This window comes from Terrapene carolina, unplaced genomic scaffold (assembly GCF_002925995.2).
Source record: "Terrapene carolina triunguis isolate 2854851 unplaced genomic scaffold, T_m_triunguis-2.0 Scaffold84, whole genome shotgun sequence".
Lineage (NCBI taxonomy): Eukaryota > Metazoa > Chordata > Testudines > Emydidae > Terrapene > Terrapene triunguis.
The window spans coordinates 25,255,722-25,275,669 of NW_020664435.1; the positions used below are offsets into that span (position 1 = coordinate 25,255,722).

General features: G+C 38.3%; 1 protein-coding gene across 2 annotated transcripts in view; it reads right to left on the reverse strand.

The window, feature by feature from the left end:
* Positions 1-1,084: 1,084 nt before the first annotated feature.
* PHF14 (PHD finger protein 14) overlaps positions 1,085-19,948 on the reverse strand; it is a 277,173-nt gene continuing 258,309 nt past the window's right edge. Inside the window, exon 18 of one of the 2 annotated variants that reach the window (XM_024206092.3) lies at positions 1,085-1,882. In XM_024206092.3, coding sequence (XP_024061860.2) covers positions 1,808-1,882 — 75 coding nt within the window. In that variant the 3' untranslated portion in view covers positions 1,085-1,807. The remainder of the gene's footprint in view (positions 1,883-19,948) is intronic. The other variant, XM_024206090.3, reaches the window with a different exon arrangement.

Consider the following 19,948-nt stretch of genomic DNA (forward strand, 5'->3'; position numbering starts at 1 on the left):
TGGTGGCAAGTAATAGCAGCGGGGGTGTGGCCAGAGCACGCAGCTCCAAAACACTGATCCACTTAAATGGGCTGCAGAGTGGAAGGGAGCAAACCAGACATGCAGAACTGTGGGCTGCAGAAATGTCTGGTGGCTGATAGATTTCAGCCACTTGTAGAGAGCAGCGTTGGAGAAATCGCTCTCTCTTAAAGGTCTGTCCCATTGCCAATACCTGCCTCTCCCCTTTCAGTTTCAGCTACAGAACACCCTGCTTCTCGTGACTATGCCCCACACAGTCTGTCTCCCCTCTTAAGTCTCAGAGCTTTATATTTATGTCTCCAACCACCCCTCAAACCTGACTGTTGCTCAGTCCTCGTCGGCTGCTTCTCCCAGGATGCCAAATTTGTGCAGTTATCAGCAATCCAATACGATGGCGATAGGTACTATATAAAAAAGATTGGCTAGATTGATCAGATAATGCCATTCTCCCAGCCCATTTCAAATCGGGAAGTAGAAGCTGGGGCTGGGAGACATGATCTCAAATGTAATAGTTTATATAAAAGTTTTCTTTTTTAAAAAAAATTGGGTTTATTATAGTTACACTTTATGGTTGAAATGTGCCCAACAGTACATAGATTTGAACCTCCTGCAGATCAGCAGGGAACCTGCTGGATATTCTTTGAGCATTTTTTTCCCCTTCATCTAAGAACATTTGAAAATATTCCTGAAATGGATAAAATTTTCATGCATGGGGGAAAAAGTAAATTAACATCAACAATATGGTATATTAAGGAATATGAAGCATACCAGTGAAAGTACAGGGTAGTAGAAAAGTGAAAAGGTCAACCTAAGGTTGGATTCTCCCACAGCAGTATATGAGTAATTCCCATTCTCTTCAATGAGTGTTACTCATATCTTTGTGTAGAATTCACGTGGTTCATTTGTAATGCTCCATACTGCTTTGCAGGAAACCTAAATTTGGATTTCTCATAGTAGTCTTTCATTGGCCAGCATGGACCAAAAAATCTTAAAGCAATTAACCCTGGTAAAGGAAGTGTTCTGGAGTCCCTGCTGTTCAGTTAAGGAGCAATGATAAAGCAAGAAGTTTATCTAATCCTTTTCGATTAGAAGGATTGTGACAGAGGGATTACAACTTGATGTGTAGATGAAATGGGAAATAATGGGGAAACCTCAACATTATCAAAGACACTGATCACCTGAGGGAGACAGAGTTTACATTGAGGAAAGTAATAATGCAGTATAAAACATTTCAAATGGCTCAACATACAAGCAGATAAAATTGTCTGCATAGGAACACTCTTTTAGGAGATACCTTGAAAACCATCCTTATCTTAATATTTAAGTTTTATTTCAGTGGCTTGTAAGAAGAAAAGTTCAAATACCAATTTAATTAGTCATGCATTTATCCAAATGCTTAAGTGTCAAATGCAAATAACTCTGCATTTATGCTCAGGGATACCTGAATGATTTTGAATTATTACTGCCCTTTCAGGATGTGCATTCCTTGGTACATTGAAAAAGTTTGACAAGTTTGAGTAGCAAATGTTATCAGTAATGAGGATCACATTGCCCTTATGCATATATTTCTAAATGCCTTTATATTTTTACAGGTATTCTGTACCAATCTTAAAAACTCAACATTTTAATATAATCATAAATGTTGCCAAGAGCCACTTACACAATTCCTCAGTGCAGCATGAATTTTAATTTTCAATGACTTTATTGAGAATGTTCTGTAAATTTTACAATGAGAAACTTTAACTGCTGTTACACAACTTGCAAATATTTCAAACATGACAGCAATCTTCTATTTTTTTGAAATTTTCTGTTCCATGTTCAGGTCTTGGGATGAATTTTCTTCCTTAGCTTCATTTTCATCTTCCTATAAAACAAAATAAAAAAGCATCACTGTAGTTTCTGAAGAGGCATACATTCTGCAGAGCTGTTCATATGTTCAAAAAAACATACAGAAACAAACCTGTCCATACCTTTCTTTGAGATTCTTTTACATGACTGATAAACCCTGAAGTTATAATAAGTGCACAATTTTAATCATTAGAAATGTGATCTTAATCAAAAGTTAAATAGAAAATTTTTACCTACAGCATCAACTAATTTAGCTGTTTTGAGACTCATTACACAAAGAAAGAAGCCTCTGAAACATAAAAGGTGAAATTTGATGATATTTAAACTTTTGTAGTGGATGCTATTTCATACCTCCCCTTGGTTCGAGGTTTCCACGAAATTGCTTTTAAAATGCAAGAACTTTCATCACTGTCCTAGAAATTACTTTTGAATAGCATCTGCTATTGAAAAATGTTTCATTTTTTTTTAGACCAGATACGTTTACTTCACCATTTGATAAAAGACAATAAATTTAACTTCAGAGACACTTTATGTGCTGCAGCATCATATTTTTGTCCCATCTAGCATATTTTCTTGACAGGTCTGCCAATTTTCCAATTACTTGTACCACCATATGTTATCTGAAGATCAGTCAGGTCTAAAATAGGAAACATGAGCATGTCAGGCAGCAGCATGCTTACAATATTCTACAGCTTCAACTCCAGGAGTAGGGCTCATAATTCACTGTGAGCTCCTCTGGAGCATATTGAATAAATGAAGTGACATCATAATGCCCGTTTCCATAGGAATGAATAGTATCTTGTGTCCAATACAAAATGTTGACCTCCAAAGTATAAATTTTGGCATCTTGAAAAAATATTTCATGGGACAACTTGTAACCCATCTCAACAGAAAGAGTCCTGCAAACACATTCACAGTACAGACTGTCCTATCTTCATACTGTTCGCATTTTGTTTTACAAAACAAGAAATCTTACTCAGTCTCAATAAAACAAACAAACAAAAACAAAAAATACATTGAAATTTGGGTGCTATCAAGTGTTCTGGTTTACATGAAAACCCAAACACAGAGGGAGGATGGTGTAATGGTTGGAACCCTAGCCTAGGTACAAGAGATCTAGGCTGTGTTTCCTGTTCTGACGCAGGTTACCCGGGTGACCTTGGAAAAGTCACTTTGTCTCTCTGTGCCTCAGTTCCTCATCTGTAAAATAGAAATAATAGCACTTTCCTAATTCACTGGTTTGTTGAGGCTAAAAATATTAAATATTCTGAGGTGCTCAGATACTATGGTAATGGGGCCACATAAGCCCATAAGACAGATAAATAGAGTATCAATGGAAACTACCTAGCTAAGTAAATATGGCCATGCATTTCACTATACATAACATACATTTGCAGAGTTAGCTGTTCTATTTAGAAAGTACATAATACATTCTGCACATAAATCTCCCTCCCCCCAACACACACCTTGAAAGAAACATTTTGATTTACACTGCTCACTAAAGGCCAAATGCAAATACATTCACTTTCATGAGCTATTTTTGCTGAGTAATTTCCATCATGGTGGGAATGGAGCCCATGGTGCCTCAATTTCTCTGAGATTGAGGTACCATGAGATTTTTCACACAACACACAGTCAACCTGTGGAACTCCTTCCCAGAAGATGTTGTGAAGGCCAAGACTATAACAGGGTTCAAAAAAGAACTAGATAAATTCATGGAGGATAGGTCCATCAATGGCTATTAGCCAGGATGGGCAGGGATGGTGTCCCTAGCCTTTGTTTGCCAGAAGCTGCGAATTGGCGACAGGGGATGGATCACCTAATGATTACCTGTTCTATTCATCCCCTCTGAGGGGCCTGCCATTGGCCACTGTTGGAAGGATACTGGGCTAGACAGACCTTTGGTCTGACCCAGTATGGCCGTTCTTACGTTCTTAGAAGTCTCATATAGATATTGCTGAGAAGGGAGGTGTACTGAACTCAGAGGCACCTCGCCAGCCCAGGCAATTGAGGCGCAGCCTAACCAAGAATCCCCAAAAGCTACCAAATACATTTTGCATATTCTTTTTTATGTAATTGCTAAATATATACAGATTTAAGGACAAATTGTAATTTGATTAAAATGTCACAACTCATTCTCTCCAGCCCTGAAACACAACTCCAGATAGTTTGGAGAACATAGTGCTGTGTGAAGATCAACTCTTGGTGTAGCACAGGGGTCGGCAACCTTTCAGAAGTGGTGTGCCGAGTCTTAATTTATTCACTCTAATTTAAGGTTTCGCGTGCCAGTAATACATTTTAACGTTTTTAGAGGGTCTCTTTCTAGAAGTCTATAATATATAATATATAATATATAACTAAACTATTGTTGTATGTTGTATTGTTGTATGTTTTTAAAATGTTTAAGAAGCTTCATTTAAAATTAAACTAAAATGCAGAGCCCCCTGGACTGGTGGCCAGGACAGGCAGTGTGAGTGCCACTGAAAATCAGCTCGCGTGTCGCCTTCGGCACGTGTGCCATAGGTTGCCTACCCCTGGTGTAGCGAATAGAGCTCCAAGAAGCTGCCTAGTTACCATGACAATTTACCAGACCCAGGAGTCACTTTATAAGGCCATTGATGTGGTAAGTACCACTTGATGAGGCCATGGCACAATTGTAGCAGCGAAGCCCAGGCTGAAGGGTTTTTTCTGCAGGGTGGGGTGGGGGGAGGGATGGGTAGGGTTGCAACCCGTTCGGGTTTTACCCAGTTTTTGGCTTCTGTGTCCGGGTGCCATTTAGGGTTGCCAGGTGCCCAGTTTTCAGGAACCTGGGTCCCAAACCAAGAGTCCAGTTACCGCAGAGCGGAGGGAGGCACTGGGTCATTAACCCGTGCCAGCCCCTGCTCAGCCAGGATCACCTCCTACCTGCAAGCAGGCTCCTTTAGATGATTCAGGGAGTGACGGGGGATGGGCGAGAGAGGAGTAAGCGATGGGGGTTGTCCTTTGGGGAAAGAGGCAGAGAAGGGGACGGGGCCTCAAGGGAAGAGGTGGATCAGGGGCAGGGTCTTGGGGGTGACCAGCAATTAGAAAGATGGCTACCCTAGGGATGGAGTCTGAGCCCTACACCTCCTCCCCCATTGGTCTGCTGGTGCTTGACCATTGTGGGCCAGAAATAGGAATATTTTTGGCTCCCCGAAACCACACATACTAATAATTAATAGGGGCCCCCCTTGAGCTGCTCGAGGCCCTTAGCAATTGCTTAGTCTGCTTATGCCTAGCGCTGGTTCTACCCCACAAGCCAGGCCCCATGTGTGTGCATGAGAAGCTGCCACCAAGCCCCATACCAGTTCGGACAGCAGTGGTGGCTCCCAGGTCTGCCTGCTGTTTCTTCACAATAAATAAAGTAAGCTTTTTATAGCTAATACATTATATCTGGTGTGTGTGCGTAAATAACTATTTTGTGATTTGTGCCTCACTTGTTTAAAAAACTCATGACCTGGCACTGGCTGAGCTTTGTGAGACTCCACATAATGGTTCAGGTGAAGAAGACTGTTGGTAGATAGGATGTGTGCACCCTCCTGGTTCATTTGATTTAGTTAACTGGAGAAACACAATGATCTGTTGTGGCGTTATGAAGAAATAACTGTTTTAGGGCTATCTTGACAACAGTTTCAATTACCTGGTAATGCTCCTCTTTGTTATTAATTATTTGGTCTTGTGGGTGGGCTACTTTGCCACTACAAAGTATCAGAGGGGTAGCTGTGTTAGTCTATATCCACAAAAACAACGAGGAATCTGGTGGCACCTTAAAGACTAACAGATTTATTTGGGCATAAGCTTTTGTTGGTAAAAACCTCACTTCTTCAGATGCATGGAGTGATCAGATCCATGCATCTGAAGAAGTGGGTTTTTTACCCACGAAAGCTTATGCCCAAATAAATCTGTTAGTCTTTAAGGTGCTACCAGACTCCTTGTTTTTGCCGCTACAGCCTCTGGAATCAGTAGCTTCTGGAGATGAATTACTATAGTTTGCTTGATTTGATGCAATTATGAAAAAAGTATCCCCTTTACTTCTGTTTTAAGCAGGGAATGCTGTGCCCAAGACACTTCCAAGGTTTAACCTCATGCTGAAGATAAAGGGTAGCCTGGGAAGGGAAACAACCTTGGAGAAGCCCATGGCCATATGATGACTATGAGTCTTGAGCTAACGTGTAAAATGTGTTGTCTGCATGAGTGCTGAAGACAATAAATCTTGGGGAATTCAAAAACTAAGTTCAGTAGTAGCTCTCTGAGTTCTTCTAGGCAGACAAGCAAGGTGTTTCATTTCTGGGTGACTCATCTGTGGGGGAGCTGCTAGTCGGCCTCACACATTTGTAAGTTTTTAAAGAGTTGTCCAAGAGTTCACCATTTTTCTAGTGCATGTGACTTTCACCTCCAACCAATGTCTCCTTTATTCTTTATCCTTTTCTGGCTGCCAGCACCCAATTCCCAATCTCCCCAACGCTTACTCCTGCCCTGACATACCCTCTCCCAACTCTTCGCAACACACTCCTCCTGTGATCCTACTTCTGAGCTCCTGCATATCTAATGAAGAAGCAGACAGAGGCTTACAGGCAGGAAATACAGGCAAAGAAGAGGGGGTAACTGTGAAAGTGTACCCCATAAGGCTTTAGGGGGGGGTGCTTATAAATGTATGTGTGACATAACTGGAATATGTTTTGTGCTGCCCGTGCCATGTAACATATCTCCATAAAGGTTATGGTCTACTATATCTATTCATCCTATTTGTACACATATATCATTTTCTACTTGAGGTTAAGAATATGGGCTGTATACTTGCTTGGTTTCTAAGTAAGCTTTGTGAGGCATTTGGTCAGTTTCTTTAGGAAGGAATTCGCAAGGTTAAGTACCTGATCAGGAAGCACTTGGGGAACAATGCATCTTGGAATGCTCCAATCCATATAAGAAGTCTTCCTGGAGACATACAAGATATCATGTGGACAATGGCTTCGACCTGTAAAGACTGAGTCATGCAGGGGCATGTGACTTGCCCAGGTGACTCCAGAACTCCATCTTGGAGCTGGACTTTGCATAGGAGGGAGGAGGGGGGTCTCCACCCACAAGAGAAAGTCTATTTAAACCCGTGGGAGACCCCTCCATTTTGTCTTCAGCTGGCTAAGGAAGGAGCCTCTCCACCCCCCACAGGATACTTGAAGGAAACTGGAACAAAGGACAGTAACTACAGGGGGTGTGAGTGATTGCTGGACCCAGGTTAAAAGGAGATTAGCCTGTGAAAGGGAGCATTCTGGAACTGGTGAGGAACTTATCTGTATTTAGTTTGATTTAGACATAGATTTGCGCATTTTATTTTATTTTGCTTGGTGACTTACTTTGTTCTGTCTGTTACTATTTGGAACCACTTAAATCCTACTTTCTGTATTTAATAAAATCACTTTTTATTCATTAACTCAGAGTATGTATTAATACCTGGGGGAGCAAACAACTGTGCCTATCTCTCTATCAGTGTTATAGAGGGCGAACAATTTATGAGTTTGCCCTGCATAAGCTTTATACAGGGTAAAACGGATTTATTTGGGTTTAGACCCCATTGGGAGTTGGGCATCTGAGTGCTAAAGACAAGCACACTTCTGTGAGCTGTTTTCAGGTAAACTTGCAGCTTTGGGGCAAGTGATTCAGACCCTGGGTCTGTGTTGGAGCAGACGGGAGTGTCTGGCTCAGCAAGACAGGGTGCTGGAGTCCTGAGCTGCCAGGGAAAACGGAAGCAGGGGTAGTCTTTGCCATCGGGTGGCAGCTCCCAAGGGGGTTTCTGTGATCCAACCCGTCACAGCAGACAGAGGCTTACAGGCAGGAAATACAGGCAAAGAAGAGGGGGTAACCTCATTTCCCATCCTCTCTGAGACCCAAGGGAGGGATAGGTATTGGGGGACTTTTATTCTCTCCTGGGGCAAACAAGAAGTTGTGAAAATTTCACTTTGTGCAAGTACAGTAAAAATTATATGAATTTTTAGTGAGTTTTTAGCATCACTGGAACAAATTAAGCGGCTTTGTGCCAGCTCCCCTTTACTGCTCTACCAAGTGTTTTAACTTTAACCTAGAGGGACCACCTCTAGAAGGTAGTTAATTCTATATTCATTCAGTCCATGGCCTCTCTGCTGAGACTGACATGGGTGCTAATTAATGTCAACTGCGATAGCAATTTTTGTGATGTGCATTCCTATTAATTTAGAAGTTAAATGTGATTGCCAGGTTACTTGGGATGGATCTGGACCAGCATTCCAAATATATTAGCAATCCCTTGACCTGGCAGGTCCCACTATCCCTTCAGTTTGTTAACTGGCTATTACAGTAAAATTATAGTTTCCATGCAATTTTTGAAAACACGATTTCTTGTACTTCAGCAAGATTTCTTATTATATACAGAGTATTTAACTGGTTGTGGTTTCTAAAGTCATTCACAATGTTTGAATTTTCAGCTAAGTGGACTATTTAGCCTAATTATCAAGGAATGATGCTGAATAGACTGAAGATTAAACATGTTTAATGTATTTGCTTTACTAATTACCACCTACAGTTATACAGCTTCTCATCATTAAGGAACCCACACTATATGGAGTGCATATATAGGGGGTTCATTCACCCACAATTGGAACACACCAACTGTTCTACACCAGCAAGACGGTTTTCTCATAAGAGACAGCGAAGAGGCATTTTTGAAGGGCAAATCTTAGGTGGGAACAATAACTACCCAATAAAAAGTATTTTATTTTTAAGTTAACAATTCAAAACCAGTCCAGGTTGGCAGACAACGTTAATACCATTGGTGGCTATTTAGTGGCTTCTGGTAAATGGTCACATTCTAGTTTCCAATGGACAGATGCTCTGCCATCACAAAATTCATCCTCACAACTACCATTAGTGATTCACATTTCCACTATTTTCCTTTTGCTTATTTTAACCATCCTGCTTATAGCCTAGTATATTCTAATAGATTTTTAAACGGTACAGGCTTTAGAAAAGCTTGAGATGGAATATTCTCATATTTGGGTTCATATGTAAAAAGATTGAGGAAAAATTCATCCTAGTTTCTACTGTTTTCACCTACTGATAACAACAGGTCCAAATTTTGAAAAAGCCAGTGCGAACAAATGTCTTGTAATAGTCTCCGAAAAATATCCTTTAACACAGGCTCTGGTGGATTGTACGAGGGAAATAGTTCTAAAGCTAACATCCTGTTCCAAGATTGTAATCCCACCCACACCTAGGAGTTCCACTTCAGGGACAGACAGTGACTTCTATCTGTCTCACTGCAATTGCTACAATGACATCTCAGATGGCCAGGTCTCCCAGGTCATCCCAGGCTTTATAGTGTGGTTCATATGGTAACCAACATCCTGAATTGCAGTAATAAATGAATTTGGGAGCGAATGCAGAGCACAAGTATTATGAGTTTAATGGTAATTTAAGTTAACAGCCCCAAAATATATGAAGCATATTTACATTTAACAGCCCTAATATTACTTTCAAATTGGAATAAATTAAGATTACTTGTCTGTAGTTGCTGTTCTTTTATGGTTGTGATAACAGATCAAACCCCTCTGTCTATACACAGTAACTGGGATCTGATAGCTCAGACTGGTAAACTGGGCCCAAGAAATTTAAAAAAGGGGCCTAAAATCCATATTTTAAAAGTTGAGAAAGGGAGAGAGGAGGAGGAGGTATGGCCATGCAAATTGGGGGCATAGGCAGCATGTCATACCCAAAACTATCCTTTAGACCAAAGAAAAGTGACAGGGAAAATGGGGCAGACAGAGTTGGTGAGAAATTGCATTACAACCACTATCCACGGGGAATTATAGGTACCGGTATGTTATTTTCACTTCTACAAAGCTGCTAATTATGAGAGATCCACCTGCTAGAAAGTACAAAGCTTAAAGGATGACTTCTTTCCTAAACACATGTGAGCATGTATAAAAATAAAAGCAAAATGAACTCTCATAAAATTCATGTCATCTGGCCTTGAGCCCCTTTACAGGAAAGGGTGAGGGTAAGAAAAAGCTGTAGTTCGTATATAAGAAAGAACATCACACAGAGTTTTGAGTGTTCCCTTTTTATCCTTTCACTCAAAAACATGTCACTTTCTTTACATTCCCATTAGCTGGCTATCTCAAGTCTCGAAGAAAAAAAATGAATCAGACAGTTACTAACTCCACAGGAACTTAGAGACAATTCTATATATAGAACATACCATACTACATCCGTCTATTCAGTGTGCTATGAGACACAATGATATAGATTTGTGCTCTAAAGCATACCTATAATTTGCCTTCTATATATGTCATATGTAAGAAAAAATATGAAAGAACTCTAAGCCTACAGTTTCATGACAAAGAATAGTGAAGAATGTGTCTTGTTATGTATCAAGAAGGAGAGACAGACATCTAAATACCCTCTACTACACAGAAACATCTAATAGGATAAAGATACCAATTTTGTGATGCACAAAATTTAAGATAGATTAAAAGCCAAACAGATAGCTATTAGTATAATATTATGGACATCCCAACAAGGGGAAAAGTAGGATCTGACCTACAATACAGTAGTACAACAAAGAATGTCTAAAAGCTTAATTGTGAAAAGGCATATTCTTGAACTTGACTGTGTAAGAAGTACCATGATTTGTGAATTAAGGTACTATTCAGCACTGGTAAGGGTGTTAGGATGGCCACTACAATTAGACTCCAAAGATATCAAAAATATATAGTACTTCCAACTTTAACAACCAAAAAGTACTGAAAATTGACTAGTTAGTGGCTAGAAACCTAACAGAAAAAGATTACGTAGGCCTGGTCTACACTAACCCCCCAAGTCGAAGTAAGGTACGCAACTTCAGCTACGTGAATAACGTAGCTGAAGTCGACATACCTTACTTCGAACTTACCGCGGTTCAGACGCGGTCCACACGCGGCAGGCAGGCTCCCCGTCGACTCCGCGGTACTCCTCTCGCCGAGCTGGAGTACCGCAGTCGACGGCGAGCACTTCCTGGTTCGACTTATTGCGTCCAGACCAGACGCGATAAGTCGAACCCAGAACTTAAATCCCCAGCCGCCGAACTAGCGGCTGGGTGTAGACCAGCCCTTACTCTATTCAAGAGCAAGGAAAATAATCCTGGTATATTCTCCAAAAGAATGAAAGATGTTACATCTTGGAGGGAGCTGTTCATCCTGACAGTTCATCTGACCTGGATCTTATGGAGGTCATAAGTGCACCATCGGAGCATTGTGAAGCTCAATCAAAATATGCCCTTCCTGATTAACATGCTAATACAGGCAGTCCGGGGTGACTCACCACTGGAGTAGGGGTGGAATAGGCCATCTCAGCAGAACCAAAGCAGCTTTACACATTGGTGTACACTGAAGGTAATCAGTGAAGGGACTTGATGCAGATGAGGTCCTTGGGAACTTATCTTTGCTATCCCTGTTGCAAGACACTGCTGCACTGAGTGTTGAGTGGCACTAAGGCCTAAAATAGGGAATGGCCTTGAGTTTTAAGTTTGTCAAAGCAACAACTTCTGAGTGACCTCTGAAATTCACTACAAGGTATTGATAAGTGCCCATCTCAAGACACTAATTCAGACAGCACTGAAGCATACAACCCTTTCCCAGCTTGCACATAACACTACCTACTTCTATTATTTTGACCCAACAGTTCATTTAAATAAGTATGGCTACTCACTAACACTAGCCCTATAGAAGTATCTACATATATTGTATGCATAAGCCACATTGAATGGTACTTAAAATCTTTTGTTTCCCTTTCCCCTTAACTTTCCCACTTTCTTTGTTTTTACTGGAGCACTTAAGGTTTAGTAGAAATTCTTTTCAGAGCAAAATGACTATCTGAGAACATTCCTTTACTAAGATCTGAGCTATAATATTTGTATCATTAAAGTCTGAGGTAGAAGGCAGATATTTTATCAATTACATCACACAGACTCTGGTAATCAAAACATCACTGAGATGAAGGTGAAATCTATCTGTAAACATTCCCACATACCTCATCAGGAAGGGATTTCAGAAGCTGCTGTGGTTTTTCTTTTGGTGTTAAATTCCTATCTGTTTTCAGCATAACCGGCCAAATTTGGAGGAAAGTGGCTACAGATTCAGAGATAAATTAATCTAACTAGTAAGCCAGCAAAGACAGAGACCATCATGTGCTGAAGTGCACAAGCTATTTTTCTTCCAAAACCTGTTATCTCCTCAAAAAGTATAACTGACAAATCTTATAAAGAAGGGTAGTACAGGAATATGGAATATTACTAGAATAGTTCTTTACCAGTGGATATTAGACGCAAATATAAATTTCTTATGATAGATGGCAGGTTTGTCACTGCAGCTATGCAGTGATAAGGCAGCTGTTTGTTTCCCAAGGAAAGGAGACCCTTGCTACATGGATCATTTTCATAGTGACAGCCTCGACAAGTTTGACATTTGCTTCATGAAGTATTCTGAAGCAGCCATCAAGAAAATGCACCCGCTGGGATCACTGGAAAGTTGACAGTCTTACCTTTTAATGTACATCTCCATTAATTCTTACTGTCAAAACCCACCAATTTCCTACAACAAAATCTTTGCAGATCTGATATAATGGAAGCTATGAATGAACTAACCATTTTAATGTAAGCAAACATGACATCAATTAACTGGTTGCAGTTCCCTGCCCTCATTTTGTTCAGTAAAAAGAGCAAAGCTAAAGTGATGATGAATATTGTTTCAAAAGGAGTACCTAAATTATGTAATAAATAGCATCGTACTCTAGGTGGCAATAGAAGACCAAGAGAATTATTTTTCTAACAAAGAGCTTATTTAAGATTTACAAGCAGCTGCATGTTTATGTCAAAACAAACCCCTTTAACTTACAGTGGTACAAGAAATTTAAGTATTTAAAATAGTTTGTCAGTGTTCTGTATTTTCCATCGACTTGCTTCTAATTTTGATTAAAGGGATAAATGTGCCATTGCAAGATTCCTTACAGCCAAATTTCACTTAATTCTCACTATAGCACTAGGATTTTATGCCAGCTTTCAAACCCTCCATCTGTTTCTCCCTCTTCTTATGAGGCAGCCATTCCATTCAGTGGCCCCTTTGGCTGACTGCCACTGCAGTTGGTATTTTCAGATGGGCAGGTGGTGCTTGGAACCAAACAGTTGTCTTACAAGTTCAGCTGATTTTAATTTGTAGAAAATACTAAGAAAATGTTTGTTCTTTAGCCATCTGAGTCTATCTTAACTTTTGAAAGCATTAGATTCACATACTTTAAACCTTATGAACAAATGCTTATATAGTGTTATGGATCTAAAAGACAACTATTAAATAAATGCAAAATGACTTAAGAAGCATTGCCCTGTCTGTGTACAAAGGTAGGCTCCATTAATTTTCTCTTAAATCTCGGAGTGTGTACTTATTTTAACTTCCAAGCAAGAATTTGGCACTATTATGAGTATGATACTTGCAAAAAGCCATCTTCTAACCATTCAGTTTCATACTCACATATGCAGCTATACACATAAAGAAATAATATTTTTATATTAATGTGATGTTGTCAGTAGATTTTTTTATGAAGTAGAAAAGCATGGTCAAAGGAGCTTCAATTTCTATATTACCTGAACATTACATTGCTAAATAAAGAATAACCATCCATAGACTAACAATGCATGTGTTAAAACTATTTCTAAAAAGTACAGTACTTTCAATCCTTATTTATTCCAATTAAATTCTCTTAATTAATTAAATTCTCTTAATCTACATTGTACATTTGCTTTTTTTGCCTATACTCTTGATGCTAAGAGCAAGTGCAGATATCTGGTGTACCTCTAATAGGTGTACAAGGACAGAAAGCTGCTAAATCCTCACACTGAAGAGTTAATATTTTATATTAACCAATTCCATTTTTTAAAAAGTCCCATTTAAATAAAATCCTTAAGAAGTTATTTTCAAATGTTCATGCTTTTTTAATTACTTTCCTAAATAAGCCTCAATATACAGTCTTTTAGCAAGAGGTCTCAACACTATTTTAATTCTCCTCAAAATACTTAATGACATTAAATAGCAAAGCATATGAAGATACATAATATAAAATACTTCCCCAAACTATGGGCAAGAATTTTATAGACCTAAGACACACAAAAGAATCACCTTAAATACCACTGAAGTGAATGTTTTAAACTGCAAGAGAAACTTAACATAATACCACTGCATAATACATTTATCTCAATAACTGAAAAAATATTGACCATAATGAAAATGTTTTAGGTAAAATGAGTGCACTGCATGCTTCTGACCAAAATTAATTAGAGTTTTAATGTTTTACAATTCCACCATAATTCTTTAAATGGTGCATTTATTTCATAGTAATAAACACTCGGTTCATTAAGTAAAGTTCAAAATCCGTGTTATGCGCTACATTTAACAACCTTTGGCCCTTTTCTTCTGTATTTCTTGATTCAGTTTTCCAATGCACTGAATAAGCAATTGAGGAACACAATTAAATTTCATGACTCTGCATATCTGGGATTCTTATTTCATTTAATACAAAGGGCAATTAATCTACCGTTATACACTGAATTCCAGCTTTAGTGGGCCATGATAAATACTGAAATGAATATACAGGAAATGCTTAATTAAATTATTGTAAAAAGCAGAACCAAAGTTTTCCTTGTGACGGGAGAAAATGCATATTTAATTAGAAAAAAAATCTAAAACTGGATTATGAATGTAAAGTAATTTGGGAACTCTTAGCAAACCCAGCTGAAATGTGTGCAGTAAATGTGGCAGCTAACAATACATGAACTAGTGAAGAGAGATTTTCTCCCATTTTTCCCCTCCTCTCTTACTCTAAAATATGGGATCCTTCTATGTAGTGAATACAGCAACATGGTGATGTCAGAAAACTACACAATAAAAGTCTCTGTATCTTTTGGAATGTATGTATTTTTAAATCAACCTGTTAACGAAGAATGCGGTGTTAGAGGGAGTGGAAAAGATATAGGAACATTCAAAGTCTATACTACAGAGAAGGATAAGAGGAGGAAGACAAGACAGACGGAAGGAACAGATTTTTCTTTTTTTTTAAACATGTATTACATACAACTCCTGCCCACATAAATAATGGTTGTCATTCTCTCATTATGACATGAACAAACCAATCTAGCTTTGCTCTTGTGGTTTATGATGTTATCAGAAACGCCAGCGGAATTACAGATTTATTATATATTGTACCGATCTGAGTATTTTATGTCTTCTTATTACTGGCAGCATTAATACTCCTTTAGCTAAAAGTTACACTTACAAATCAGTTGTGAGAGGATAGGCCAAATTCTGGCTACCCAGTGCAAAAACCCTCTAGATGTTTTTTCACTCCTGCTCTAGTTTCCTCATCATAACCCGTGGGGAAGCCACCTTGTACGCCATCTGCAACATGAGCTGTAAGGGTCAAATATGCCCACTGAAGTCAATGAGAGTTGTTTCACTAATTTCAATGTGCAATGGATCAGGTCCCAAAGAAGTATTCTAGGGCATGGACTAACCCACATCTTTATGCATGTATATCCCTAATCTAGCAATGAAAACTATGAAAACCTTCCATGTCCCACAGAAATTATTCATGGTTTTAATGTGGGGGCGGAGGACGGAAAATTGGCAATCAGAATGTGGATGTACTTTTGCAGCATCTGAGAGCTTCCAGGGAGTCAGAATTTGGACTTTCATGTGTAGACTTAAAACTACAAATACCTTATATTTAGGAAGAAACCTCCTCTTATCCATTTGAGTTCAAGGGTCTGCCTACAAAATTTCCTGGCATCAAATACATGTGAATATGATATGTCAAATACCCTACTTTATATTTAAATGTATATAATACACTATTATAAATAGTTTACATTTAATTTTTCTTTTATTATAACGGTCTTTGGGGCAAGGAGCATGTCTGCCTCTGTGTTAATGAGGGGCTATCATCCTGCTCTTATTGGGGTCTCTGGGTCTAATACAAATATTAGACGGACACCTATTCATTATTATTGATCATCAGGTCTTACAAGGGAAAGGCAGAACCTTAATTTCAATGGGACTATTCACATATTCCAATTAAGCATGTGCGTGTGTTCTGAACTGAGATCTTAAATAGTTTTTTTTTTTTTTTTTTTTTTAAAAGGCTCACTTTCAACTTTAAGGTAACATTAGGGGTCTTGCTTGAATCCATGAGGAAGCCTGGAAAATCCATATTCTAGTTGAAATTCCACTTGTGTTCCTGTGTCCTTAAAGTCCCAGGAAAGCTTTTTTTTTGTTTGAGTCACAGGATGACTATTTTACACATTTAGGACTCTGTTCTGATCTATGCAGTTTAATTTTGCTATGTATTAAAAATCAGCTGCATGTCTGTCTAGAAGCTCATTTTAGAAGGTATGTGGCAATGCTCAATTATGTAACAAATAAAAAAAAAACAAGCCCTTAGTTACTGCTGCAATTAATGAGCAGAGGAGATTAGAGTTCCTGCTTCTTATCCAGTGTATACAACATAAGCTTAAATATCTACTGAGGCACAAAATCACATTACATTCATATGAATTAAAAGTTATGTGCTATAATATTTTACTTATTCCTATAGTGCTTTGATAGGCTTTATTTCAAAGCTGTAAGCAAATATATAGCCCTAGGTAAAGTGATAAGATTTGTTTGCTGTAAGATATCCTTCTTGCTTTCACAGATTTATTAATTACAATGAAAAGAAATGAGGGGTTCAATCAACATGCACACATCAATATGGAAGAGCCTTTACTTAGTTTGCTGAACTAGCCCTAAGTAAATGAAGGTTAGACAAACATGTTGCCTAAATAAAGATTAGACATGTATGTTAACTCATATGTTCTACTGGAATATAGTAAACTGGACGTAATTTATATATATGAAATAAGAACATTAACACTAAATTAGGGCCACATCCTTTTCTGTTTCCATGAATGGAAGGAAGCCAAAACAGCTGAAATCTGCAGCATGCTCCCATCTTCCCCAGGACATCACAGAAGCTTCTCCACTTAAGGTGTAACACCTTGGCAGGATTAGGGTGAGCAGTAGGTCCGTACATCCAATTGGGAGATAATTCTGCTACAATCAGCATTAGCTCTTGTAGCCTCTCCTCAGTGGTTGCCACTGAGCCACTGAGGGGAAGGGAGTCAGGCAATGGAACTTGCTGCCAGAGAGCGGCAAGGCTAATGGGGCACTTACAGAAAGGTATAGGGACTTCACAGCTACCTTCAGTTCTGCGTGGATCCATCTATTGCCTTCGGGGACCAAATTCCTGATTCTCAGGAGTGCAAACCCTTCACCCACCAATGAGTAGTATGAATGTCTGTGTTGAAACTTATAGTTTCCTATGCACATTTTTTCCATATAGTGGTGATGCCTTAATTCTTATCCAGATATTTCTGTTAAAAATATTCTTTTGTGTGAGGGAAAAAACTATGGCACTATCTTACCATAAATTTTATATGAGACATTTCTACCATTGTCCAATTTAACAAAATATTATAGCCTTTGAAATTTTTGTCCCCATAATCTATTTTTGGAATTGAAGTAAATCTATAATACTATAATCCCCACCCTCTTACTCTTTATTCATTCTTCCACTCCAAAGGAATCTTTCGTATGATTTCCTCAAAAGCTGTCCACAAATTTCCTTAAAGACTATTATGGCAAACAATCACCAAGACTTTTCCCACATCCAGCTAACATGGACCTATTAAGTTTGTTGGACTGAATGGATCAGGAATACAACAACTCAGCTGTGTGGATGGAAATAAGGAGTACATTTTTGATAGTGAGGGTAATTAACCATTGGAACAATTTACCAAAGGTCGTGGTGGATTCTCCATCACTATCAATGTTTTTCTAAAAGATATGCTCTGGGAATTATTTAGGGGAAGTTCTAGGGCCTGTGTTGTACAGGAAATCAGACCAGATGATCACAATAGTCCCTTCTGGTCCTGGAATCTATGAATCTATAAACCGAGTAGAGAGGCTATGGATTTGGGAGTTGGTGTTGAGTTGTTTAAGAGGTGAGGGTTGTGGTTTCCTCCCCCCTCAAAGGGATGTTGAGAGCCACTGAACCAAACTGTAAACCCTGTATATGATGGAAACCACTTCAAGGCAGGGGGTGGGGCGACACCCCTAGTCCTAGCACCTATTCCCCCCATATTAATATGGCTTTCATTTTTTTTATTCTATTACTTTACTTGAAAGTAATGCATATAGCCCTAGTGTTTGCGGGGTCAAGGCCCATATGAGTAGTAAATAAATAGAGAAGTTTGTGTCAACTATTAAATTTAGTGTACCAAAGCTCAACTATTAATCAACTTGAAAATTTAAGAATGAAAGCAATATGTATTCAAATATAATAAATTCACCTCAATCTCCCTTCCAGCCCTCTGTGTTTTGATATCTAGTATTTTTGTGTGTCACCATTGTATTCCTTGGGTAGGTTTGCGGAGTGAATTTATTTGTGAGAATAGCAATTACATGTAGCTAAGTCTTACTGTAGTTCTATGCTTTGTTTAAAAAACTGACAAATCTTCAATGCATACATTGTTTAAGCGTTGTACTATTACTTCCTGCACCACAAAAAGAATAAAGAATAAAATATCTTTAATATTCATGAATATTAAATACATTTTTATATTATACCAAAATAATTGTGTGCCTACTGCAAACAATATAATACCCATTCATTTAAGCACTATTATAAGTAAAATTTACTTAGGGGAAATTTGTAAGAGTAACATATGCCTCAAAATATTCAGTTAACCTTCACAAAAAAAAAATCTGTCAGTCAACATTTTCTAGTTAATCTGGAAAAAGACAAGTCACCTGTCAAAATGTCAAATCAAATCCAAAGGCAGACCTTGCCCTAGTCTAGACATCTATGATGAAGAGGGCTCCTAACCTATGTTTCTATGCATCTCTCTCTGATAAATCTAGAGACTGTTCTTCCACAATACTGGATCAAAGGTGTCTAGCAGTCTGAGATCAGCACACACATTTAACAAAGGTTTTAACAAAACCTTGTTAAAAGACTTAGGGGGAAAAAACACTTAGATGTGATTCAATTACAGTAAGGCAACAATGAAAAAAAAAGATACCTAAAACTAGGCACAATTTGACTATAATTAATTAGAGTTCTGCTTTTTTATGGCAGTACAGCCCATTACAGAGCCCATATTATAAATCACTATTTACCTACTATTCCCTAAGCTGTTGCAGCCATTTAACATCATTAAGGAAAACTTTTCATGCAACTTGATCATTTCCATTCCTTCAAAATCTATTCACTCAAAAGATGTTTTTGCCTTACATATTGCAATATCTCAATGCCATTACTCTACACAACGTATTAAGGGCAACATTATGCAAACACACATATAACTTGAGAAACATAAGTGGTCCAACTGAACTCAAATGAAATCAGCACAAAGTGGTTCCATTTAACTCTGGTACTACTCACTTGAGAAAAGTTATTCATATGAGTATCTGCAGGATTGGGTCCTAACTGAGCTCAATATTTATCTTGAACGGATTCATGGTCATGGATGTGGTTTTATCCTGTGGGTACTTAACAGAACTATGTTTTATAAGATCTTTCATACAAGTGAGCATTATTTTAGAGAGTTATTTTTCCTGACTACATTTTGTTTCACATCATCTATCATTTTCCTCAATGTTTTCCTACAATGTTAAACTTGCTAAATTAATATATTTTTATTATAAACACCATAGCATACCTGAGCATGATGCCCACTTACTCAATTTACTTAGTCACCATCTATTTTTTTGTCATTGGCTTTTCTCATTTTGCATATATAAGCTCGGGGAATCTGATATGAAGATTCCAAAAATGAGGGGGCATTTCTTTTTTTTTTTTTTTTGAGTTGTTCCCTTCTTTAACTGACAGTTCAAGTAAATTTGCATCCATTCATTTCCTGCTTAAGCTCACAGAATAGAAAATTGAGTGGAAAGATCTATAATCCTATGGGAAA